This window comes from Nicotiana sylvestris, chromosome 7 (genome assembly GCF_000393655.2).
Source record: "Nicotiana sylvestris chromosome 7, ASM39365v2, whole genome shotgun sequence".
In the NCBI taxonomy this organism is placed as follows: domain Eukaryota; kingdom Viridiplantae; phylum Streptophyta; class Magnoliopsida; order Solanales; family Solanaceae; genus Nicotiana; species Nicotiana sylvestris.
In genome coordinates, this window is record NC_091063.1 from 41,669,559 (window position 1) to 41,697,454 (window position 27,896).

The following is a 27,896-nucleotide window of genomic DNA, read 5'->3' on the forward strand; positions in this document are numbered from 1 at the left end:
CCCTGACTCCACATTTGTATGAGGCTAATCCTTGCCTCCCTATTTGCACGAGCCTAATCCTTGCCTCGCTATTTGCATGAGTCTAATCCATGACTCCACATTTGCGTGAGGCTAATCCTTACCTCCTTATTTGCATGAGGATAATCCTTGCCTCCCTATTTGCATGAGTCTTATCATCGACTCCACATTTTCATGAGGCTAATCCTTGTCTCCCCATCTGCATGAGTCTAATCCCTGACTCCACATTTGCATGAGGCTAATCCTTGCCTCCCTACTTGCATGAGGCTAATCCCTGCCTCCCTATTTGCATGAGTCTAATCCTTGACTTCATACTTGCATGAGGCTAATCCTTGCCTCCCCATCTACACGGGACTAAGTAACGTCCCCCCTTTGCACGAATATTGCTCTATTTCTAGGTACTCTTTATTTGCTTTTCAATTGGGCTAAGCTTTGCCCTCCATTTCACAAGGCTAAGCATTGTCTTGACAACATCATGACTATTGCATATCATGGGCTGAAATATCGCCAATCTATCCGAAGACGTCATAGTCTAAAGGCATCATCCTCATATCTTGAAGACACCATGTCATGGCCTGAGGATCTCTCAAATTTGCATATCATTATTCAAAGGCGTCATGGTTTGGAGGCACCATATTCATGGCCCGAGAATATCATTTCATGGCCTGCAAATCCCTCACTAAATAATTCATGGCCCAGGACGTCATGGTCCAAGGACGTCATATCTAATCGTCTAAAGACAACCTTCATGGTCCAGAAATAATCTGCACCATGTTTAAATTTTCGCAAATACATGTGTGTAGCATCCTTTTATCTGCAGGTAATTAGTAAGCAACTGCTATCCTAGTAGAAGCGATCTCGCTCCATTTCCTTCAATTATCCCGAGCTTTAATCGCTCACCATAGTCGCTTCGGCATCGCATGTCTATTCTTGCAATAATTTCATCGGTATATTCCGCAGATGAACCCAGAACTACACATGGCCTGATTCCTGTAAAACCAGAGATATGTAGGTATCTCGAAGACCAAAGTCTGGCCTCTATCTTTCAAAACATCTCATCCGGTCAAAATTGGCCATCATTTCTTTACCCGAAAACTCTTTCGTCCTTCCCGGGTAAAGAAGGGGCAGCTATTGATACCCAATTTTTTCCTATATATTTTTAATATGTATAAATAATTTCAAAAAACATATATATGCATATATAAGCATGCACACAGTTTTTATGATTTTTCTATAAATTTAAAGATTTTAAATTGATTTATTTTCTCCCTTTTTACTCATAAAATCCCCAAGAATTACCCCTCAAATTATTATTGTGGTAATTTAGTCATATAAATTCTATATTTATGCCAAAATATTGTTAAAATATTTTTATGCATTTTTATAATTGCATTTTGCATTTTTAAAGCTAATATGCATATAATTAACATATTAGCCTTATTAACGTACAATTATGTTTTATACGCATAAAATTAACCTTATATATTTTTAAAATGTTGAATATCTATTTTAAATCATTTTAGTACATGAAATTATTTTGTAGAAATTATTTACTATTTATTATAAATTATATGAGATTAAATTGGTTATTTAAAAATAGCCAGATTTGCATTTCAATTTTAACCCAACCCCAGCCCAATTTCTAATCAAATTACCCGACCTAAACCCTAAGCCCACCTACCCGACCCAGAATTTAAATCATGGCCGTTGATTTGAGAGATCAACGGCCCGTATCAAATCTTGCCTTTTTTTAACTCTAACGATCCCTAACCCTAACTCATTCTCCCAAACTCGCCGCCTCTGTATTCTCTCCTCTCCTCTCCTCTCTCAGTAATTCAATCAAACCCTAGCCCTTCAACCGCCGACCTCTCTTCTCCGGTGATATCTCAATGACTCCTAAGCCTTCAATGGCTTCTCTCATGCCATGCTTGCCTTTTCTAAGGTTTTCAAGGGCCTAGGGCCACGCCGACTTGCATCTAGGGTTTTTCACTTGTCTGTTCTTGGCTACTCCAGTATGATTTCGAGCAAAATCATGTTGTATTTGTTACGATCCTTGGGGTTCTAGACAGGTTCTTTCATCTCTATATGGGTTTCTTCTGAAATCCTAATTTCTGCCTATATCTCCTAGATCTGTACAGATCTAGAGCGATTTGAGTTTGTTTCCTTAATGTTTTACACTGTCCTTGGAACTCTTTACAAGAATCATGTGATTTCAAGTGTTTTTGTCTTCTTCTAAAAATTAGGGTTTCGGAACTTCTTTTAAAACTTTGTTTAAACTGATTCTTTATGTTTAAACTTCTATTTCTTGCATATTTCGAGTGATTCTATGATTTTACTACCTTCTCAACTCGCCTATATTGAAAGCCCTAATTTTCTAGACTTCTTCGTTTTGTTCTGTGTATTAGCATGACTGATCGTTGCTTGTTTGAGTTTCTGTGACTATTTTGCCTCGAATATGCTCTTACTGAGTTTTAACCTAACTTATATCACTTTCATGTGCTTGTCTCCATCTTGACTGTTCAAGACTTGATTCTTTCTATCAGTGTTGTTTAACCTTCGTGTTTGCTATGTCTAGTTGTTCTTATCTTACTCTATTTATATGTTGAACACTAAATCATGACTTTCTCTTTGATTGATTCTGGATTCCCTATTTCATGGTTTGATTGGAAGACCTTCCTTTAAACCTTCGATTCCTACTCTTTCTATTCAAATTGATTGATTTACTACCTTGTCTGCATTAGTATTTTATTCCTACTGATTATCTCCTTAATTAGATTTTTTTGAACTTAGCCCTAATGGTTTACCTTATACTTAATGAATTTGAAATATTTCCTTATTGGTTATACAATGATTTCTTTCCTTATTTGTTATTTGTTCTTACCGTTTGAACTAATTCCCTTAACTTATGGGAGTGCTGGTACTGATTTTGCTCTAATTGATTTCGAGTTCCATAATTACTGCACTATTGTGATTCTTGCCTTATTTTATCTAGTTTCGGACTACTATATATACCTACTCTCTCATTAACACAAACACACGAACACATTAGTTCAAAAAATCTCTCTTAAAGCTTTATGCTTTCTTTCTTTGTTACTTGCTACCATTTGAATTAGCCGGCTATAAGCCAAGGCTAATTATTGGGCTCTCCTGTTCTTCTCCTTGTGTTTACTATCTCTATACTAGTATGCTCTGATTTCAATTCAAGCCCCAAAAATAATATGTTTCTTTTAATACTTCAGTTCATCATGTTCCTGATTTGTTTTTACTTATGGTTTTGTTGTTCAACATGTAATTAATCCCTTTGCTTCAACATGCTCTCATGAACTAGTAACTTGACTCTACTCTATTTAATGCCTATCTACTAGTTCTAGTATGCACTTGTTGGGCTACTGCCCAAGTTGTTTTAATATTATGCTCAGCCATGTTTAGTATAAAATTCTATACTCTACTATCTCCCAACTCCCATGAATCCCCCTAGGCATCTTTGGTTCTGTAACTGTGTTCTAATTAACACCCCTGAATCTATGTCTTACTACCTACACTAAGGGTAAAAGACTTCTGCCTGTTATGTGTTCATCACACCTGACCTATTTGTCCTCTACCCCCAATTGACCCTGTGTGGATACTTGTTCCCTGAGTGTTTGTTGAACTTGCTTGAATGACCTGTTATTTGTTGAGTTATTTGACTGTTCTCCAAAAAGTTGTTTTACTAAACAACCCTCTTATTTACAAAACTATTTCAAGCAAATCTCTTTAACACTTTTCCCACTAAAACCTTTCAAACTGTGTCAAGCACTCTCACTCTATTCCTAAGTCACTAGGTTCTGCCCCCTCCAGTGTATGTACTGCCTTGGGATCCTCTTGAGAACCCTCTGAACTCTGGCACACTAAGGCTGGCCCTTCCACACTGCACTTACTCAATTTGGTTACCAAGTCTAGGTGTGAGCACTACCCGAGATCCTTGAGATCCTTAGGGAACTCTAACGCACCTAGACAATGATATTTTCTATGAAATTGGCATTTGAGGCTATTGGAGGTCTTGGGAAATCACTTGGGCCTGCTTTAGGCTCCCTATAGTATAACTTCTTCTTTTCTGTTTATCTATTTATGTAATTCATTTCATATGGTCTGTAATAATTTGTAAACGAATATTGGGGTAATTAGTGAAAAAGGGTGGGTAGTTACATATTTGTAAGGTAATACGGGTAGAAACCATGCCTATAGGACTTTATATTTTGCTATGTTTGCCTTACTATGTTAGAAATCATGCCTATAGGTCTCAAGTGGCTCCAATAATAGAAATCATGTTTATAGGTCTTAAAATCAACTTCACAAGTAGATACCATGCTTATAGGATATGGTCTAGTTCAACTTCTGTTATAACGAGTGTTTACATGTGTTCTTATTTGTTATCTTACCTACAAGTTTCCAACATCAGCTTTTAACAATTAGATGGCATGCCTATAGGGAACAATACCAGAAATTCTGCCTATAGATCTAAAACTAGTTTAGTTTAAACAAATCAATCCAGTTCACGATTAGTTCACTTTGAAACTAGTCTAATTAACGGTTTGTTCTTCCTAAAATGAATTCTCTCCAATACTGCTTTAATTTACTGTTAGAAAGCATGCCTATAGGAATTCAAGAGTCTGTTTTAAAATCTGCCCTGTTTTACTATATAAAACGTAGTTATCATTATTTCGCATGTAGGCAAGCCTATAGGGCATTTTCAAATCCTGTAACTCTTAAACTGTTTCTGTTCCTTAATGTTGTCCTGATTTAATAGGCTTAAAATTAGTAGGCAAAATAAACTGTCTATCTTCTCTGTCTTGATATTCACTTAAACATCATGCCTTACGATATTGTTTAACAAAAGGCCCTTATCTGTGTTTGAGTCGTGCTGCCTATGTGCATTGTTTGTGGAGGTAAACTTGAGCCTCTAATTGCTCCTTTTCTGTCTTATGTGCTAAGGTCCTAATTGTTCTTGCCTGTCGCCTTAGTATTTTCTCCTTTAAACCTTAGGAGACGTTTAGAGCTGCATATAGGTAGGGGTCCTAAATTTCCTTCATGATCATTAAGAAGGGATGGGTAACAGTACGCAATAGAGATTGCTGACCAACATGCGCTTTAATGACCACTAAAGGAGTGGGAAGGGTAGATATGGGATATGATGACTACATGCTAATGTCACATGTAACCTCTCATTGAGGAGTGTTTACCGGACATTGTGTGGGGTAATCCTATAGGCTAACCAACCTAGGACTCCTCCTTTCCCAAAATTCCTTTTGTTTAAAACTTTGTCTTATATGTATACAACTTGTTCAAAATCTTCGCCTTATTATTTGAGTTATACAACGTGCTTTACTTGCAAACAATTTGATTTAACTATTTATTTGTTGATGGACTAATTCATAAATATAAGTTCGGTCGGGACCCACAATTATGGATCGAGAGGGGTGCCTAACACCTTCCCCTCGAGGTCATTTCAAGCCCTTACCTTAATCTCTGGTAATGCAAACTAATCCAAGAGTTAATCGCTCTAGGTGCCCTAACACACCATAACCCGTTAGGTGGCGACTCTTCAAATACCCAATTTTCAAAAGGAAATGAGTTATTACCCCCATGAATGTCGGAACTCGGGCTTTCTCCGTGGAGGAAAAAGGGGGGCGCGACACCAATTATGTCAGGTTCCCCATCTGGTTCTTGACAGTAAGTTTGTTAGATCATCAAAACATAAGGCAAAGATATTGAAAACCCATCATAGTTCCTATCCTATGTTAGATGGTTTTGATGATTTTACTATTCCTCCATCTCATCCATTTTATGTTCATCCATCTGACAGTTCTGGTACTCATTTAGTTTCTCCCCCTTTCGATGGGAGTGGTTTTGTCATTTGGCGTAAAAATATGCTCATTGCCCTCTCTGCTAAGAACAAATTAGGGCTTATAACTGGTAGAGTTCCCAAACCTGAATTTGATTCACCTTATTATTCATTTTAGGAAAGATACAACGACATGGATATTGCATGGATAACAAATTCCCTATCTAAAGACATAGAAAATAGTGTAATATGTTTTGACACTATCAAGGATATTTGGGTTGATATAAATGAAAGGTTTGGGACATCAAATGGTTCAAAGTATATTCAGTTACAAAGGGAAATTAGTGATGGTTCCCAAGGGTCTTTAGACATTGCCACCTATTTTATAAAACTCAGGGGACTCTGGGATGAACTAAACACTACTTATGTAGGACTAGTGTGTACATATGGGGCTTTACCAAAATTTATAGAACAACAGAAAATATACCAATTCCTCAGTGGCTTAAATGAGTCATATTCTACCTGTAAGAGTAACATTCTCATAATGCCAACACTTCCATCATTGAGCAAAGCCTATTCCATGCTCCAATATGATGAAAAGCAGAAGGAAACTTCGGCTCTTATTCCCAGTTTTCAAATGAGTCTGCCTCTTTCAATGCTTATAGCAATGCTATTCATAACAACCCTGTGCAACCCCCTGCTAGGAGTTTTACTCAAAGGTTTCAGTTTGAAAAAAAGAGAGGATCTGGTTCCTCCTCTTAATTGTCCTGCAGATATTGCAAAACGACTAGCCACATAATTGAGAAATGTTATAAGCTCCATGGGTTTCCACCTGATTTCAAGTTCACTAAATCCAAAAGATCTGTTGCTTGTGTTCAGTCTGAAGGTCACATCCAACACACATCTTATACCAATGGTCATACCAATGGGCAGTCCTCTGAAAACAATGGTCATAGGTTCAACAAAGAACAATATGAGCATCTCATGACTCTCTTCCAATAGCTGCATCCTCTTGCTATGCACCCTGAATCAACAAATTCAGAGAACATTGGGTTTGCTCATTTTGCATATGTGTTTAACCATCCTCAAGTCCATTTTGTTGCATTTCATGCATGTGTAGTGTCACATCTAGGCTCAAACCCTTGGATTCTAGATTCAGGTGCAACCAACCACATAACACCTCACAAACATCTTCTAAACAACTTAACACCACTCATCACACCTTTTCTAATAACTCTACCTAATGGATACAAAGTAAAAGTCATATTTACCGGTTCTCTACAACTCAGGACATATATGATTTTACATAATGTTCTGTTAGTTCCTTCTTTCCATTTCAATCTAATATCTATTTATAAACTTTTTGTTCAGTTCAAATGTATTACAACTCTTACCATTTCTGCCTGTATTTTATAGGGCCTTTCTCTGAGGAGGCCACTGGAAATTGGTAAAGCTGCAAATGGATTATATTTCTTACATCCAACATGAATTCTTCTACTTTGTCTGTTGGTTCAATTCTTATTTCCATTTCTAGTTCTGTTCAATGTAATGCTTCTAGTCCATCGTTTAGTGTTCTACCTGATTCTACTACTCATTGTAACACTTGTAATTCTCCTGATATTAATAAAACTTATTTGTTTTGGCATCAAAGATTGGGTCATATGGCAAGGTATCATCCAAACAAACTTTCTTCTATGAAGTCTGTCCAATGGCAAGACAACCAAGGTTGCTTTTTCCTGACAGTTCAATTCATTCATCTACTCCTTTTCAACTTGTTCATATTGACATATAGGGTCTTTATAATACCCAGACCAATAATGGTTTCAGGTATTGTTTGACCTTAGTTGATGATTTCACCAGAGTCACTTGGACTCATCTTTTATCATGCAAAAACAATGCACTTTCTGTGCTCAAGGCTTTTATTTCAATGGTTAAGTTTCATTTTAAATCTACTGTGCAAAGTCTTAGGTCTGCTAATGCTTATGAACTGGGCAGCAGTGCTGAAGCACAACAGTTCTTTTCTGAAAATGATATTTTCAATTAAACTACCAATCCTCACACTCCTCAACAAAATGGAGTTGTTGAAAGAAAACACAAACATCTTTTGGAAGTCTCTAGGGCCCTCTTATATCAATCTAAACTTCCCCTAAAGTATTGGGGGGACTGTGTCCTCACAGTCACTTATCTAATTAATAGTCTGCCCTCTATTGTACTTCAAAACATTTCCCCTTTTAAAAAATTACATGGCTATCCCCCTTCCTATGATCACTTGAAGTCTTTTGGTTGCCTATGCTATGCTACCAGCCATAAGCAAGGTAGAGATAAACTTCAACCTAGAGCTATTCCTTGTGTTTTTCTGGGGTACCCCTGTGGCAAAAAGGGTATAAACTTCTCAATCTATATTCTCATTCTACCCTTTTCTCTAGAGATGTCTTCTTCCCTGAACATATGTTTCCTTATCATCTCCCACCTTCCTCCACATTTCCTTCCCCTACATTTGATTTCACTGATGCTCCTACTCCTACTTCATTTGTTCCTTCTCCTGCACCTGTTTCTCTTTCTCCTGCACCTGTTTCTCTTTCCCCTGCACCTGTTTCTTCATCTCTTGGTGTCTTCTCTTCCCCTCATTCTTCTTCTATCCATGTTCCTCCTCCTCCTGTTCTGAGGAGATTTGGAAGGACAGTCAACCCCTCAATCTATTTTAATGATTATGTTTGCTCTTATGTTCTTCCTTCTTCGTCTGTTTCTCTAAATCCCAAAGTTTCTACTTCTGATTTGCACATGCTTGAGCCTCAATTTTACCAGCATACTGCTTCTCATTCTACTTGGCAAGAGGCCATGCTAAAGGAATTTGAGGCTCTTGAGGCCAACCATACTTGGGAATTGTCCCCTTGCCTCCTCATAAGAAAGTTATCCCATGCAAGTGGGTATACAAGATCAAGCAGAAATTTGATGGTTCTATTGAGAGGTATAAGACGAGACTTGTTATTAGGGGTGACACTCAAAGGGAAGATATTGATTACACTGAGACCTTCTCTCCTGTTGTCAAGCATACTACTGTCAAATGTCTTCTTTTTCTTGCTGTTAAGCGACATTGGACTATTTTCCAACTTGATGTCAATAATGTCTTCCTTTATGGTGATCTACATGAGGAGGTGTATATAAGGATACCCCATGGTCTTCAGATTTCTTTTTCTTCTTCTTCTTCTACCTCTCCTCTGGTTTGTAGACTCAGGAAGTCTTTATATGGCCTTAAGCAGGCTTCTAGGCAGTGGTTTTCTAAACTGTCTGATGCCTTGCTCTCCAAAGGCTACATCGCTAACAAAAAAGATTACTCCTTATTTACTAAGTCTTCTAGTGATTCTTTGGTTGTATTGGTGGTCGTTGATGATATTCTATTAGATGGTGCTGATATTGCTGAAATGACAGCCTTGAAACAGTTTTTGGATGACTAATTCAAGATCAAAGACTTGGATCTGGTCTATTACTTTCTAGGTCTTGAGGTCTCTTCTCATCCTGATGGTTATGTGATGCATCAAAACAAGTATACTTCAAACTTATTAGATGAATTAAAGTGTTCTCATTTATCTGCTGCTGCCACTCATCTAGATCCCTCAATCAAATTGTTTATTGACCAGGGTGATCTCCTCCCAGATCCCAGCCTTTATAGGAGACTAGTTGGAAAGTTAAATTTTTTGCAATACACCAAGCCTGCCCTATTCAGTTCAGCATTTAAGTCAGTTCCTACAGTCTCCCAGGGTCCCGCATATGATGGCTGGTTTACATGTTTCGAGATACTTAATGTCTGCCCAACTCAAGGAATTTTGTTGACTAATTCCCCTAATCTATCTCTCATTGCTTTTTCTGATTCTGATTGGGCTACAGGTACTTTTTCTCGGAGGTCAGTTACAAGTTATTTCATTACTCTTGGTGGCTGCCCAATATCTTGGAAAAGCAAGAAGCAGCCTACTATCTCTCTCTCCTCTGCAGAAGCTGAGTATAGGGTCTTGAGGAAGGTGGTAGCTGAGATATCTTGGCTAGTTAGACTCCTCAATGACCTTGATCTTTCCATTACAACCCATGTCCCTGTATTTTGTGACAGCCAAGCTGCTTTACACATTGCCAAGAACCTGATATTTCATAAGCGCATAAAGCATATAGAGGTGGACTGTCACTATGTTCGTGACTGCTTATCATATGGGCTGGTATCTCTCCAATTTATGCACAGCTTTGATCAACTGACAGACATCATGACCAAGGCCTTATATGGCCCCCTTCACCACACGATTTTGGGCAAGCCTGGGGTGTTTTAACCCTCCAGCTTGGGGGGGGGGGTGTTAACCGAAGCCCAATTCTGCAATATAGTCCAGGCCTAACCGGGCAGCCCACTTCATGACCCAACACAAAGTTTCATCACTTTACACTTTAAATATGTATTATTTCATTAATTGATTTGTATATAAATGAGAGAAACTCTCTAGAATAAGTGAGATTTTATTTTGACAACGTAAGTTCTGAGAATAAGAAAATGGTTTGATTTCTCCTCTCCTAAATTCTAGGGTTTTACTGTCAATTTCTTCTTGCATAGCTAGATTTCTCAACCTAACAAGTTCATATCTCTGCATTGAAGGTGTACTATACTCCGTTAAATTGTACAACACATGCACTTAACTCTTAATATCAAGCATGATATGATAACTTGAAAGATAAAATGATAACCTACCATAATCGATTAAATTGTACTTTCGTGTAAAATCCTTTGCACCTCCGGTGTACAAAACTTAAGCTACTTGATTATTTGGGTATTATCTAAACCATCCAAATTCCAAAGGCATCACCACATATGTATATACTGATATGGCTACTAATGTAGCATTACAAGGCAGCTCATAATCCATGGCATTTTACACTAGTTTCCAGTAGATAGCATGTGATCGAGTACATATACATGGTTCATGTTTTACAATAAATTCTGTTGCTTATCCTGTAATTCTCTCAATTATATTTTACGCGTAGATATGCGGCTTGATTGGTTGCCCTGTTTCTCAAAGTTTTGGGATAGTAATCTGTAAAAGTCCGTCCCTGCATTGTAAAACACTCATGAATTTCAGAATTTTAATACAAATATTTATGTAATGAAACATTCCAAAGATCTTTCTTCTTGACTCAAAATAACATGTAAATGATACTAACAAGTTTTGACAACTTACACAAATTCAGCTGAAACGCTATCCTTGTTGGCATTAGTTGGAAGAGGCCAGAAAACCCGATAAGGTCCCTGTACAATCTCCCTTTTGTGATAAGACGATACGGAGTCATTCGAGCATGTTGCCACTTTCGACCATTGTGCTGAACGATTTCCAGAAACTATTAAGCTGTCGAGGACATAACACTCGTCTATTAGACCAACACGAAATCTGAATTCATCGCTGCCTCATTGCAGAAGATGCTCTTTTAAGATGAACTCTATGTAACATGATCATCCCTTATAATTAAGGGATGACTGTGGAACAAAAGACTAATGGATAATTGCAAGTTATTTACCTTTTATCACTGATTTCTACCTTTATATCATTTATATTGACACCAGGAAGTTCTATCGATACGATGTACATGCATCCAGATTCTGCAATATCCATCCTAGGAGACCATTCACTTCCTGTATTAGCAAAACAAAAAGTGAATTTTTAAACATTCTGAAGAGGCCGTATGTAACAATCCAGCCCACTAGTGATATTGTCAGCTTAGGGCCTGGGGCCACACGGCTTTAAAACGCGTCACTAGGGTCTAAGTCATGTCTACTTATATACCCAACATCTCTCCCGTGTTTTGTCGATGTGGGATTCGCCTAGGGTGTCATACTGTACCCTCGATTTCCAGAACAAAAAAGCACTACTGCAATACATTATTAATTCCAGCAAAAAACGCCAATCAAAGCAAAGCATTATCTTTGTTTACCATTGGATTGAAGTCCATTTCTTCTTTCTTTCAATTGGGAGCGCGACTTTTCATTAATTCCAGTACTTGGCCTAGCAAATTTGGGAGCTTCTGCTGCAGTTTGATTGTATTTGCAACCTTGTGCAACATACTGGAATTCTTTATTAGTAGGTCTAGAATACATTGGTCCTTCAGAAGTAATAAAACTCTTTTTTGCACAACTATTAGGCTTTAAAGGCAAGGCAGATTCAGTACTACAGCTTCCCATCCCCTACGCAAAACAATAAGAAAGAAAAGGTCGATTATCAGAGAGTACAATCCCATTGAAACTAAGGAATAATATTTCTGTTTTAATTCACAGACCTGTTCGCTTGAGTTGAGCCTCATGAAACAAGCTTGAGAACTGGAACTTTGTCGTGCATAATTCATTCTGTTATCATACCTCGGAATCGCAGAATTTAGACTACTGCTACAGCTCTGATATTAAAACAAGTGAAAATTTTAAAGTTAAGAATGCTGAAATGATCAAAGGGCAGAAGAAGGATTTTAAGAAAACAGGGGAAACGAACAATCTTATGAATTAAAGCAACTATTGTTTGGTACTAGTAATAATTTTTCTAAACGAAACAGAGTGATATATAGAAGAAGGACAGTACCATAGGAAACAGATGAGTAGCGGCGGTGGAAATATCGTCATGGACAGCTAAATGGGCAGAAATCATGTTCATTCTTCGTCTCACAACGTGACTCTCCATTTTTTCTCTGCTTCTTCAAACACACTGAGTACAGAGGTGAGTTTCTGTGTGAATATAGAATAGATACTGATATTCTTCGCAGACGTGGGATTTTAAGATGCAGGATTTTGGATATGGGCAGATTTTTTTCTGGTGTGCAATTGTACTTTTTGGTTGAAAAGATCTCATTCCAAAAATATCGGCACTTAGATGCTACGGTCTTTGTATTAACGTCATTTTCTTGGCATTTGGCGGCATCTATATATGTGCAACTATTGTTTTGGGCAGCTTCGGCCTGGATATTTTTCCTTTCTTTTGTTTTTTTTCCTTAGTATATTTAAAGATGGTAAAGATGACTGATTTAACACGATTTGAATACTAAGTTGGACTTGGGAATTGTCTTTAGGCATGTACAATACACTTCATTTCATTGTTTTAACATTCGTGGTTTACATTCTTGTACTCTTTCAGCAATATTCGAATTCAATCGGGAAAAAATACTGAATTTAAAGATTTTATTATCCATTTAATTTATTTATATTTTTGCACTTACACAACCTTTTAGTTTGAGTTCTAAAAATAAAAAAGAGGGAGATATCAAGATAGAATGTTTAAGTGATCCATATTATTTGAGAGTATGAGATGTTGTCTTTTGACACAACCCTTCCCTTATAAATGTCATCTATCAAATAAAGAATCAATTACTCAAATGGTCACTCAACTATCTTAAATTATCTTCTAAAGTCACTTTTCTTTCGTTTGTAACAACAAAGTCACTAAACTATGCCTATTGCACTTAGAAGGTAACTCAACTAGATTTTTCGTATTTTGGATTGCCAAATACCTATTTTACCCTCTAAATTATAAATATTTATCTTCTTTTTATTTTTTTTAAAACTTTTTAGTATTAACAACAAAAATTCAAAAATTTATTTATACAATTTAGAATGAAAGAAAATAAAGATTGTAAAATATATATTCCATGCACGTAATATAAAAATAATTATTTGAATAAATGTATTTTTATAATATACATTATATATTCTTGTAAATTATGCTCAATTATATTATTATATTTCTACCAACTTTCCGACGACACAAAGTTATGCCACCGGAAAGCAGGGGGACTATCTGTATAGGGTAAAATATGTTATGTTAAGCCGTGTATGTAATATATATAATATAATTGACCATAATTTTCAAGAATATATAATGTATATTATAAAAATACCTTTATTTAAATAATTATTTTATATTACATGCATGGAATATATATTTTACAACCTTTTTTTTTTTATTCTGAATTGTGTAAATAAATTTTTAAATTTTTGTTGTTAATACTAAAATAATTATTTCTAACAAATTATTCTAATTAATTTTTTTTTGCTATGCTCATTTTCCAGCATTATATATGCTTAAATATTTTTATTTTTTTAATTTATAAATAATATTTATTTATTCTATAGGTAAGTCCATAATGTAAATTAAAAAGGGAAAAATTATAATATTAAAAAGTTTTAAAAAAAAAAATTTATAATTTAGAGGGTAACATAGGTATTTGACAATCCAAAATTTGGAAAATCTAGTTGAGTGACCTTCTGAGTGCAATAGGCATAGTTCAGTGACCATCAAAAGGTAGGTCAAAAGGTATGGTATAGCAGCCTTTCTGAGCAAGCCTCTAAGAAACAAACTGGCCAAAGTAAGGGATTGAGTTATCCATTTAAGTGCAAAACTGTAACGCTACATAAATTTAAATTAGGTGCGGACGTGTTAAATAAGTGTTAATGTGATATTTTAGACATGTAAAATCCTATCGGGATGATTATGGGAGGAAATAGTTGTTTTAGAATTAAGATGGAGAGTGATGTGCATAAGATTCGATAAAATCGACAAAGTTTATGGAAGGTCTATCTTTCAGACTGATTTTATAAAATTACGTTAGGAATTTGAGAAAACTCAAAACGTGAAAGTTTTATCTCTTTGAAATACCTTCTGAATGATATACTGTAGAGTCCGAACGGATTTTTGTACAAAAAGTTATGCATATTTTACTGAACAATGCCCAGTATACGCGCCCAGCTGTCTCGTGCGCGGTAGCGCACTTGTGGCAGTGCCACTGCCTTTTGATGCGCATTCAGGTGCATGGTTGAGCCTTCAGCTGCATGGAAGTGCACCCGAGAAGTCATTTTAAAAACCCTATCTTGTTCCTTACACCCAAACACGTAAAAATACTCTAGACATGGAAGCTCTCAAGAACCCAACTTTCTTCAAGGTCCCTCCATCATCCAAGGTAAGTTCTAATGATGATTTCTAAGTTGATTTCAACTCTCCAATACCTTGTTAACATGGTTAAACCCTCCAAATTATTAGATATTCGATTGGGACATCACTGTTGAGAAAAAAACCCTAAAACTCGAATTCAAGAGGATTGAACGTCAAAAAGGAAATATCTTCATTCTCTAATTGATTATAGCATTGTATTAATGATTTTAGACTCTAAGTTCATGAGATATGAGTTGATGAGTTTGATGGAAAAATAGGAACGATTATAGGTTTGGGTTGTTGATTGTTGATTATTAATTAAGGGTATTATTTATTTTATGTGTGATGAAGAATGATATTGATTATAGCAAAATTGGAATTTTAGAATTATCTAGGAGCAATAGAATGGGTTGGCGAGTGTAGAAACACCATTTAATAAGGGCTATAAAGCTTTATGCCCACCAAGTATTTGAGAAAATGCCTAAGTGACTAAAATATGAGCATTAGTGCTAATATTGATTCCTCTTAATATATATATTGCCATTAATTATCGTTAAAAGAGACGACGAACATTGTGATACACTTAAAAAGGCCAGAGTCAAGGTATGCGAGGCTAACTCTCCATGTTTGAGAATATTAATGATTCTCCCTACACTACGTTTCTTTTACAACATTACTAATTGCCTCAGAAATATAGTTAAGCTTAGTTCCTTGAATAGTTAAAGAACTTCTATTCTCTAGCTTCGTAATTCATTCATGACTTTCATTCCAAACGTTGCGAGCTCAGTGCGTAATCAATATAGACTTGTGTTTGATGCCTGTTAGTCTCAGTCTAGATTACTTTGCATGTTATAAATAGTCAAGCTTCAGTTCTCATAATCAGTTCATGAATACATGTATTTGTCTTGTTCTATTCAACATTCCAGTATCATGTAACTCAGTATGGTTCAGTATTTCAGTATCATATATTGTAGTATGATACTCAGTTACTGATTTTAAATCCCTAAATGTTAAACACCTGTACTGTGACGACCCGACCGGTCGTCTTAAGAATTAATGCCCCGATCCCCTATTAACTACTTTCCCTAAGTTTAATTCCGCTATTTTGATTTGCCAGGACGTTTGGTGTCGAGTTTCGAAGAGTTTTGGGACACTTAGTCCCAAAATGAGAGCTTAAGTGTTGGAAAGTTGACCGTAGTTGGAACAGTATAAAGACGACCTCGGAATGGAAATCCGATGGTTCCGTTAGCTCCGTTGGGTGATTTCGGGCTTAGGGGCGTGTTCGGATTGCGTTTTGGAGGTCCGTAGCTAAATTAGGTTTGAAATGCCGAAAGTTCAATTTTTGAAGTTCCGGTCCGATAGTGAGATTTTGATCCGAGGGTCAGAATAAAATTTTGGAAGTTGGAGTAGTTCCGTATTATTGAATGTGACGTGTGTGCAAAATTTTAGGTTATTCGGACGAGGTTTGATAGACTTTTTGATCGAAAGCGTATTTTGAGAATTTTGGAGTTCTTAGGCTTGAATCCATGGTTAATTCGAGGTTTCGATATTGTTTTAGGTGTTTTAAGGATTGGTACAAGTTTGGGTAGCGATTTGTGACTTGTTGGTGCCTTTGGTTGAGGTCCCGGAGGCCTCGGGATGATTTCGAAGGGTTGACGGAAGGATTTTGGAATTTAAGTTTCAGCTTCAACTGCTGGTTCTGTCATAACCGCATCTACAGTTTCGGTTCCGCAGGTGCGGTGCCGCAGAAGCGAAATTGAGGGAGGTCAGCAGGTTCCGCAGATGCGGGAGATTTTCCGCAGAAGCGGAACCGCATCTGCGAGTTAGAGACCGCAGAAGCAGAATTTGGCCATCTCTTCAGGAACCGCAGATGCGGGTAGTCCACCGCAGAAGCGGTACCGCACCTGCAGAAGGGTAATGCAGAAGTGGAAATGGGTATTTAAGTGAAAGTCTCAGATGCGACCTAGTATCCACATAAGCGGGACCGCAGATGCGGTCTCAGGGCCGCAAATGCGAAAATCGCTGGGTAGAACATATAAATTCTTGCCTTCGCGAAATTTAGCCATTTTTCATCTTTTCAAAACGGGAAGAAGATCAGGGAGCATTTTTCAAGAAAGATTTTCAGAGGAGTTCATTAGGGTAAGGTCTTTGGTCCCTAAACTCGTTATTGAAGTGATTTTTATCAATTTAAGCATGAAAAAATAAGGAAAATCAGTGGTAATTGGGGGTTAGGGCTTGTATAATTGGAGACCTTTGAGTGATTATTTGAGGGACAAATTGAGGTCCAATTTTAGTACTCTTGATATGACTGAACTCGTGAGAGTACGAGGTTTCTGAAAATATAAATTTTACCTGATTCCGAGATGTGTGCCCGAGGGGCGTTTTGGTCATTTTACATAATTTCGCGTATTAGCTTAGAATTTATTTGTAGAATCAGATACTTGAAGTGTTAGTTATATTATGCAATTAAATTGAATAGATTTGGGCCATTTGGAATCGAGTACTCGTGGCAAGAGCGTAGTTACGGGTTGATTTTTGAGTCGGTTCGAGGTAAGTGGCTTGTCTAACCTTGTGTGGGGGACCTTCCCCTTAGGATATGATATATTTGATAATTGAAATGCCTTGTACGTGAGGTGACGAGCGCATACATGATCTAATTGTTGAAAATCCGATTTTTCCTTAAGTATTTCAATTGAGTTCTTTTTCCTGTTTTATTCTATTTGTGAATTTAGCCTGTTGCTAGTTTAGAAAAGCATGTTTAGTTGACTTAATTGCTTATTTGCTTAAACTGCCTTAATTGTATTACGTGAAGCATGTTAGGCTAGAATTAACTGTTTACTTGGTACGAAATTTAGCTTAATTGGGTATTCTTGTGTTGCTGCTGTGTGTTTTTACTTTGGGACTATAGGACGGCATCCCGGGAGATCCCCTGTACGTATTTATGATATGAACTGAGGTGCCGGATACCAAGAGATCCCTGACACGTATATTGAGGATACCAAGAGATCCTCGGGATACCAAAAGATCCCTAGCATATATTGAGGATACCAAGAGATCCTCGGGATACCAAGAGATCCCTAACATATATTGAGGATACCAAGAGATCCTCGGGATACCAAGAGATCCCCGGTTATCATCCTTATTATGAGTGGTACTTCCTTGTGGTTTGTCTTTATCTCTATTTCCGTTATTGTACTCTTATTATCCTATGTAGATTCTTACTGTAGATTCTCAATTGTACTGCTTATCTTATCCTGTCATCTTTGTATTCATTTAATCTCAGTAGGGCCCTGACCTTCCTCGTCACTACACAATCGAGGTTAGGCTTGGCACTTACTGAATACCGCTGTGGTGTACTTATGCCTCTTCTGCGCATGTTTTTCATGTGCAGATCCAGGTACCGCTACTTAGGCCTATCATCCTTGAGAAGGCGACTGCTCTAGAGACTTCGAGGTACATCTGCCTCGTCCGCAGACCGAGAAGTCCCTTTCTATTCCTGCTTTTAGTATTTAGCCCTTCTGTATTTTTTTCTATTCTTATTAGACATTCCGGAGTTAGAGCTATGTAATATTGATCTTAGGTTGTGATTCGTGGGTTTCCGGGTCTTGGATTTATGTATTGGTATTGAGAGTTAAACATGGTGTGAGCCGAACGACACATTTAAACACTGTTACTACTTTATTTTTATTTTAAATTGTTTTACTTCCGCAAATTTTAGTTTTTTCTTCCGCAAATTAGGCTTACCTAATTGTAGAGACTAGGTGCTGTCACGATAATTCACGGAAGGCGAACCGGGGTCGCGACATGTACTTGGGCCTGAGGCTGCAATTTATGCTTTATGCATATTTGGGCCTGAAACCGCAGTTTATGCTTTATGCATCCTTGGGAATGAGGCTGCAATTATGTATACGTATATTTGGGCTCGAGGCCGCAGCTTGTGCACATATATATTGGGCCTGAGGCTATAGTTTAGTTAATTAGATAAATAGGTAGTTCATCATTCAGAAGAGGGAGTATTCATATCCTTACTTCCTTTGTTCAATTCAGTTATCAATTTCACCATTTATAATTCTTTTTCTCTATTGCTTTACATATCAGTGCAATTCAAATGTACTGACGTCCCTTTCGCCCGGGGCCTGCATCTCAGGATATAGGTAACGATTTATAGGTTGACGATTCAAAGCACTAGGATTCTCGTACCAGCTATTTGCTGAGCCCCAGTTTTTTTGGGGCATTATCATTACTTTATGGTCTTTTAATATTTACAGACAAACAGTTTTTTCAGTACTTCATTAGAGGCTTTATAGACTAGAGTATTAGTTAGATAGAGTCGCATATAAGCAATATTGGCTACAGATATGTTTCAGACTTATATTAGTGTTTTCGCACTTGATTTATATCATTCAAACCTTCAGTATATCAGCAAGTTTTTGTTTATCTTCCGCATTCTATATATTATGATAACGCATGCTCATTCATCCAGCTAGTTGGTTCCCTCAGTTACATATAGTCAGGCACTGGGTGCCGTGTTATGTCCATGCCCAAATTTGGGGCGTGACAGAAACAATAGCTAAATTAGGATGACATTCATATATGCTTACTCTTTGCGTACGTTATGGAGTCTCCACTCCATCTTGAAAGTCTGTTTCGAATATTACTAATTCTTTGTGCCAATGAATGACTTTCTTCATTTCTAAAAATAAAACTTTTGAATATAGATAGTTACATCAAAAAGTAAGACATATAAAAAAATTACAATTAAAAACATCCAAAGAATTTGGTCAAATAATTAGAAAGCTGCTTAACCTGGATAGTAATAGAGCATATAAATGGTTTTAGGGTATTAACTCATAAATAAAATGGGTGTTGTGTGTGTGTGTTGGTGGTGGTTGGGGGGAGGGGGAGGCACCAACTTCTGATACTGTCGAATTAAACCATTTTAACAAATTTGTAATTTAAAGTCATTGAAATTCATTAACTTTGATCGAAAAGCCTAATAAACGTGCCAAATCAGCTAAAATGCCAATGCGTCTTTCCAAGTCAATACTATTTTCTTTCTATTTTTTTTTAGTTGGTAAATATATTTACCCAGTAAAAAATAACATAACCCTTTTTTACTTAAAACCAAATACACATAAAACCTTTTGACTTTTATCCCTTTCCCACGACCCACTTTTGGTTTCTATATATCTCCCAAAGTCTACAGTTTCAGCTTCTGCAAGATCTGAAAGGAATCTCTTCGTCTTCACTATTTTGATTATTCCTTCCCCACAACCCACTTCGCACTCTTTATTTTTTAGTGGGTAAATATATTGCTAACTACAAAAAATAAAAAGAACATATTCGCTAACCTAGAAAGCTACATAGACATTTTCAATTGATTTGGCATGCCTATAAATAGACTTTTCGGACAACGTTAATGAATTAACTAGACTTTTTGCTCAGAGATAAATGAATTATCCGATCAATTTTATTTTTTGGGTAACAAGTCATAATGCAGCGACTTTAAAGTTATAAATCTAATTTGGTCTTTTTGGTAGAGAAAATGTTGTTGGGATCGAGAGTAACAAAGCGTCAAGTAGAAACTATCGATATAAACCTTGGTGACGATAAGTGAGACGACAAAGGAAACATATACTAAAAGAGGGTTAATACTAGATATGATTTGGTCAATTGAACTACATATGATAAAACTAATATAAAAAAAAAATTATGGAGAGAAAAATCCCCCCTAAACAAAACTCTTTTAATGACACCATTGTTGATGCTCTTGTTTTGCCGTGTTTGAAGGATGGATACTTAATTTATAGAGGTCACAACTTTTTCCTCCAAGAAAGGGATTTGTTAAATATGGAAGAGATATATACTTTATTTTTAGGAAATAAATCAATTATAGTAAACTATTTTTCCTTCCTTCAAAAAAAGGTAAAATTCAAATATGGAAAGAAAATCAAGACAAAATCTTAACAATTCTCCCTTTGACCAAAATTTTCTAGAAAAAGCTTGGTCTACCTTCTTCATATAATCTCCATCTCTACTGCTTGACATGGTTAAAAATATGCATGGGTTGAAAATTGGACTCTCATGCATTAAAACTAAGCACTGATTAAAAATATTGAAGCCCTGCGTTAAAAATTAGCAGGGTTAAAAGTGGAGCCTTACGTTAAAAAGGATTTGGGTTAAAAGTAGGAGCACGTGCATTAAAAGCAAACATGAGTTAAAGATTGAAGTTCATAAGCATGAGTTAAAAATAGTTTTTATTTTTGTATATTCAGCAGCAGTATTGTTGAAACTGTTTAGTTGAAAATTTATCTTCACATATAGTATTCTTGACATTTTTCTTTGTTGATAAAAATTTTCATTATCGTCGAATTGGCTGTTGATTTATCTGAACCCGCCTTAAACCTGTAACCATTGGCTCTAATACCACTTATTGAGATCGAAATAGTAGGGCGTCATGCGAAAGCTATCAATACAAACATTGGTGACGATAAATGAGACGGAAAAATAAACATATACTAAAAGAAGCTTAACACTTGATATGATTTAGTCAATTGACCTACATATGATAAAATTAATATAAAGAAAAAAAATATGGAGAGAAAAATCTCCCCAAAACAAAACTCTTTTAATGAATGCTTTTGTGTTGTCATATATGAATGAGAGATTCTTAGTTTATAGAGGTCACAACTTTTTCCTCCAAGAAATGAATGTGTTAAATATGGAAGAGATACACACTTTCCTTTTAGGAAAAGTAAATATCATTTATAGTAAATTGTTTTCCTTCCGTCAAGAAAAGATAAAATTCAAATATGAAAAGAAAATCATGACAAAATACTAACAAATGTAAATTCAACACTATTTGAGAAATTAACTCTTGAGTATTTGAAGGTCATATGATTGCTAGTTCTATTTGATGAGTCCATTACCCAAATGGTCACTCATCCCAAATTATCTCCCAAATTATCTTCTATTTGATGAGTCCATCAAAAGGCAGTGGCACTGCCACAAGTGCGCTACCGCGCACGAGACAGCTGGGCGCGCATACTGGGCATTGTTCAGTAAAATATGCATAACTTTTTGTACAAAAAACCGTTCGGACTCTACAGTATATCATTCAGAAGGTATTTCAAAGAGATAAAACTTTCACGTTTTGAGTTTTCTCAAATTCCTAACGTAATTTTATAAAATCAGTCTGAAAGATAGACCTTCCATAAACTTTGTCGATTTTATCGAATCTTATGCACATCACTCTCCATCTTAATTCTAAAACAACTATTTCCTCCCATAATCATCCCGATAGGATTTTACATGTCTAAAATATCACATTAACACTTATTTAACACGTCCGCACCTAATTTAAATTTATGTAGCGTTACAGTTTTGCACTTAAATGGATAACTCAATCCCTTACTTTGGCCAGTTTGTTTCTTAGAGGCTTGCTCAGAAAGGCTGCTATACCATACCTTTTGACCTAACTTTGCTTTAGTAGTCACTAGACTCACTATAATAGTTGTCCTGCTGCTCTTGCTGAAATCGTTATTCTTAGTTCTCCCGTGCTCTAGTAGCAATTGCACTCCCTACAACACTACTATGTAGTTAGGTAGGGACAATCAACCTGTAGTGACGGGAATCTAGGAATGAAATGCTACTTAGGGAGAAGAATCTCTTGACTCAGGGCACCTAAATCTATTCTTTATGTATCCCACATTCGTTTAAGTTAAAGCATCCACCCATTCCGCAGAGAAAGAAGATTGTATATGGTCGAAACGGAGAGTTCGATTTCGAAGACTTGATCATACCTCGAGCTCGAATTCGGGAAGCTCGAAGTAAGAATCGAGCTTGGCCTGGATGTGCGCACCTCGAGAAGCAAATCAGAGACACGTCATGATCTGCCTCGAGGGCAGTACAATTTCGATGACACTCAAGAAAGAGCGGGAATTTCTCAAGGACACGTGGGTCAAGGCATAAATTATAGGATAAGATTTGTACGAAATAGTACAAGTTCGTACTAGGTTGTTATACAGCTGTACCAATAGAATTCTTTACCATAATTGAAAATGTACCAAATTAGGGTTTTCCCCTCCTATATAAAGGGGACCTCAATCATTTGTGAACATCATCTCATTCACTGCAATAGAACATTCTACGCTGCATTTTTCGTTTACTGTGCTCCACAGTTGTTCTTCAACTTTATTGTTCTTACTTTTTTTGTTCATACTTTATTGCTCTTAACCCACCTCGAGGCTCCCGAGATAATCGAGCTTGAGGTCCTTATTGCTCAAACAACACTGATTTGGTTCATCAATTTTTCTTACTTAAATTTAATATTACTTATATATTTACCAGTATTAGAATAAATCGCATATTTTTAAAACCAGAAATAAATTTTTTTTGTTACTCCTATTTTTTGAGCTAAACAAAGATGCTACCCAGGAATCAAAAAAGAAAATTGGTACCTCAGTCAGAAAGGCTTTGTTCGTAGACCTTGGTCTTTAGAAGGATGGAGTATTTATCTATTTAAATCCAACTTGTTTTAGTCAAATCTACTATTTGAAGTTCTAGCTCAAAACAAATGAAGATCCACTTGAAGATCACACTTTATCAAGGTAGCAAACTCTGACATATACTTTATTACATCTATTACTCTACTGCCAAAGTAACAATTTTCTGGTCATCTCACTATGCAGTGAGCTTCATAAGAAGTTGGAGAATTAAGTTAATAAATAAGACAAAACTCTTAATTAATTAGTATTAGATGCGAAAGGGAGTAATGACCAAGAAAAATCACATGCTGATAAAAAGTTGATCAAATAATTACATTGACCGAAACTTTCTGTTATGTTTCACGTAATGTTATTTAACATAAAATATGTCAGTTGTTTTTACCTTCACTGATCTTCATTTAAAGCTTATGGGTTCGGATTTCCAATCAATTTAAGTTACTAAATTTTAAATTAATAATTTATATATATTCAATAAATTTCTTAAGAAAAATATAGAGTTTGATCTAAAGGTACTAAGTTCGCTCGAACACGTAACCGCAAGGCTAGCTAGCTCCGCCACGCTGACATGTAACTTGAATTTTATGGAGAATTTGATGTGGATATTAATATATTTTAAGTAATTTCATTTGGTTAGTCGACTATTAAATGGGAAGATCAAAAGACGACGTTGTCGGCTCAACTAATGCAATTAAAATTTAAAAAAAAAAAAGACAAAACAAGAAAAGGATACAGAAAGAAGAAAACTTTGAATTTACTTTGAATTCATGCACAAGGAGAAAATAGAGTCCTAGGTAGTACTATGATGAGAATCTACTAACGTGCTCTCCACACACTATAATTTCATAATTAAAAAATTAACATCCTTCACTTATATACACTAGTCATCAATCGATGCTAATTCTTTTTCGTCCTTTTCTTGTTGTTTTTTCTCTCTCTATTTTTTCCCTTATGGTATAATGAAAGATTGCAAAACTTTAAAAGCTTTACGCAAGGTCTCTCAAAGCAATATTAAGGTTGATTTGTCAAAATTTTAAGTAACTCGAACAATAGTTGAACTCAATCTTCAATATTTTGTACTTCATCTCTTTCCCTTTATACGCGGATAATGTCGAGGTTTTTTATACTCCTAGTTATTTTATTAATTGCTTGTTTATAATCTCCTTGTAATTCATTGAAATAGAGGTTAAATATTGTGCTATAATTCTCTTTGTAATTCTTTCTGACCGAAAATAAATATTTTGACTTCATTTATAGTTTCTCCCTTTCTTTGGAATAAATAAATAAATTCGAATTGATATCAATATTTAAAAATAACTCGATTTGATCTGCCGTGATAGAGTTAGGGAATGAAGATTTTAATCCTTCATATACCAGGAACCAAAACTTAATAAAATGGTCAAAATAATTTACATCCCCCAATTTTGCTTATCAAACTCTTCCTCCAACTTTGAACATTTGACATTCTCCTCCTGCTAATATAACTTCAATTGTAGGTAAATCACCTAAGTGACATAATCAAGTACAATAATTAAAAGAGATTTTAGGGTTTATTACTTGGTGGCTAAGTCACCCTCTCTCGGGTTCTATTCCATTGTAAATTATCCCAAGATCAATAAGAATTTTCTCTCCCTACGTTTCTCTGTAATGACTTCTTCTACTTTTATTGTTTTATTTCACGTTATCAGCACGAGGCTCTAACCAATTGAGTAGAAGCTTTGGGATTGAGCATAATGATTGTCAGTTGTTCCATGAACTTCCTTCATAATTAAATTCTGGATTTAAGGTAAGTATTTTACTTTTCTCTTTCAAATTCTTGACATTCTATAATTTAATTTTAAATACAAGCAAAGACGATAAATTTTGATTGTGACTCTAATGGAATTTGAAAGAAATTATAACCACCCAAAGTGGTAAAATTTCTATGCATTGCCTCAAATTCATGTATGATTGTGGGCAAAGTATTGAAAACCCGTCCCATTGAATTTGCTCCATTCTCATTCCCTTAAGAGAATGTGATAGCAATATGTAATAAGTCTAAAAGAAGACAAAATTATTACTATGAATGTATCAATGGATGTGGACGTGGCAATAGACGAAATTATAATCGTCATTATTGTGGTAATGAGAACAATAAGGATTCTCAAAATAATCCTTCACTCTGTGAAAGTAATATTTGTCATCAAATTGACATGAGATTTTATAAAGCACATATAGATGATTATGGTCCATTCATGATGTGAATGTGACAACATCTGATTTATGAATACATATTCATTCTTGGAAGAATATGAACGTGCTAGTGGTAGTGAATACACCACACTCACCTCTAGAGGGAGGTTTGAGAGGAAATAAGAAAATAATGTCATTATTATGGCATAAATGGTCATTAGTCACGTACTTATTATACGCCAAAATATTTTGTCATTGTGATTAATAAAAGACAAGGTAATGCAAGAAACAGATCTTGCATATAATTTTGACCATAACCATAATGGTATAACTTTCTCTTTAAAAGAGATATTCACCATATGGATGTTGATGAATATGTGGTACTACAAAATTAATTGAGAACTCTGTAAAAGCCAATTATAGGATTTTGGAGAAACACAATTGATTACCAATAAGGTATTGTGTGTTATAGTAAGTCTCAAAGAAACTTATTCAGTTTCTAAAGTATACGCGAAAGCGATTGATTATATTGAGACTATAAATAAAGGAAAGATTTGATATCTTCTATTACTACAACTTGTAGCGGGATAATATGTATGTGAAAGTTACCCGCTTTATTCTTCAATATGTACTACACAAATAAAAGAATACCACAATAAACTAAATATTATTGGTATAAAACCCATATCATAATAAACTTGGAGTTTATTGATAATTGCGCATATCATGATGTAAACCTGAAGTTTACTAAGAGCCTGTTTGGCTTAGCTGATTTAAGTAGCTGATAAGTATTAGGTGCTGAAAAGCACCTTTAAGTGCTTAAGCTGATTTAAAAAATAAGCAGTTACGTGTTTGGATAAAAGTGCTGAAATTAATAATAAGCAACTGAAGAATTGGGTATACGAAGAGTTTTGTTTAAAAAGAATTATTTTAGGGATAGAATAGTAAATATTTTGGTCAAACCTAAAGTGCTTATAAGCTGAAATTTGATAAGTTGGGGGAGACCAACTGGCTTTTGGCTTATTTTTGGCTTATAAGCACTTAACTTATAAGTACTTTTAATTTTACCAAACACGTAGATAAGCCAAAAAGTGCTTATAAGACAGCTTGACCAGCTTATAAGCTTAGCCAAACACCCTCTAATACATATAATTTTATCAAGCATGGCTTATTGAGCAATCTTGATTTAAGTATGATATGCAAAAATAAAAGAGAATTCACGTGGGTAAATATTAAAGAACTAGAAAGTTCTTTTCGAATTCTCTTATGTTACTTGTTCTCATTAATTAATAGACCAGCTAAAATTGGGATTGAATCCCATGAACGCTGGAAATATCAAAGGTGAATATGGGTCCATTCACCTGCCATGTATACCACATAAGATGCATCTATGAGATGGTTATATATGCAATTATTATTAACCCGCAACATGGTGTTTTGCGAGGTAACTTGCACAATAATTTAATTTCGAGCATAATTTCCAGATTTTCTATTCAAGAAGTTCATCTTGATAAGTTGGTTTACATCACAATTGATTTAGCAAAATAATTAATTGGGTGCATCCACTTAATAGCTAAACTATTGCTTATGAGAACAAAGTTATCTATATCAGTTTGATATAAGTCATATACGAAAGTATATTACATTCTCCCCTTACAAGTGGTTCAGGTTCAGGAACCAAATAATTTCATCTTATTATTATTGATGTGCGGTGTATATTTTGATTAACACCATAACGCACAAAGATGGGTTCCCAAAGTTGAGGGAACAAGTTAGTTTTTCTAACATGAGGGGGAGACACGATAAACAGCTGAGAAAAAGTTACGTGGAATGAATTATCATTTGTGCATCTAGATCTTCGAATGAAACAATATGAACTTGAAGTTCATAAAAAGATAATTCATTTGCAATATATTGCAAAGCATGCTAGACGCATTTGCTGACCCAAAGAAAGTAACTATATCTCATTGCAAATGCTCCTATTAAGTTCTAGAAGGACAAAGTCTATGGTTACGCTTAAAGCATATAGACAAATCAATTTCAAATAACTTCTTGATAAAGAAGATAAGCAAATGATCAAAATGATCATAATAAGGAGGCAAGTGATCTAGAAGATCACATGACATAACACTTCATAAAATCTCAGGAGAGATTCAGGTACTCGAAAATATGAATGAAGAGATCTCTATGTTATGTCTTTATGAAAAATAAGGAGGTTGGAACCGATATAAAATATTTGTCGACGACATCTATAATAGCGCTAAATATATATGAGGATCTTAAGTCTAGAGGAACAATTTCGAATAGAATTGGTTTCTGTGATGACCCAAAAGGTCATCACTTGTTTTAGAAATAAATTCTGCATTTCAAGGCCTTAAAACCCTCTTTTTGCATCACCTCGATTTGCGTGCGCAGTTCGGGCGCGTAGCCGGAAAGCCAATATGTGAA

General features: G+C 35.6%; 2 protein-coding genes across 2 annotated transcripts; one reads left to right on the plus strand and one right to left on the minus strand.

The window, feature by feature from the left end:
• Positions 1-6,032: 6,032 nt before the first annotated feature.
• LOC138873039 (uncharacterized) lies at positions 6,033-9,294 on the plus strand. Its single transcript, XM_070151468.1, has 7 exons — positions 6,033-6,526; positions 6,613-6,725; positions 7,256-7,286; positions 7,374-7,508; positions 7,667-7,852; positions 8,266-8,794; positions 8,890-9,294. Exons 1-7 carry the CDS (start codon positions 6,033-6,035, stop codon positions 9,292-9,294), a joined length of 1,893 nt encoding a protein of 630 aa, XP_070007569.1.
• A 1,366-nt stretch (positions 9,295-10,660) lies between these two features.
• Positions 10,661-12,653, minus strand: LOC104245497 (heat shock 22 kDa protein, chloroplastic-like). Its single transcript, XM_009801112.2, has 6 exons — positions 12,433-12,653; positions 12,140-12,253; positions 11,798-12,047; positions 11,384-11,498; positions 11,050-11,214; positions 10,661-10,921 (listed from the first exon to the last, which is right to left on the minus strand). The coding sequence occupies exons 1-6, from the start codon at positions 12,529-12,531 to the stop codon at positions 10,885-10,887; spliced, it is 780 nt and encodes a 259-aa protein (XP_009799414.1). The 5' UTR covers positions 12,532-12,653; the 3' UTR covers positions 10,661-10,884.
• Positions 12,654-27,896: the final 15,243 nt, after the last annotated feature.

Bases quoted from the DNA above. Each gene is read 5' to 3' on its own strand.
- LOC138873039 (XM_070151468.1), top strand. From the start codon at position 6,033: ATGGATATTGCATGGATAACAAATTCCCTATCTAAAGACATAGAAAAT. The intron at 7,509-7,666 runs GTATCATCCAAA...TAATGGTTTCAG, and splicing joins AGATTGGGTCATATGGCAAG to GTATTGTTTGACCTTAGTTG. The intron at 7,853-8,265 runs GTTCTTTTCTGA...CCTTTTCTCTAG, and splicing joins AGCAGTGCTGAAGCACAACA to AGATGTCTTCTTCCCTGAAC.
- LOC104245497 (XM_009801112.2), bottom strand. From the start codon at position 12,531: ATGGAGAGTCACGTTGTGAGACGAAGAATGAACATGATTTCTGCCCAT. The intron at 11,499-11,797 runs GTAAACAAAGAT...TTGCTAATACAG, and splicing joins AAATGGACTTCAATCCAATG to GAAGTGAATGGTCTCCTAGG. The intron at 11,215-11,383 runs GTAAATAACTTG...TGTCCTCGACAG, and splicing joins GTAGAAATCAGTGATAAAAG to CTTAATAGTTTCTGGAAATC.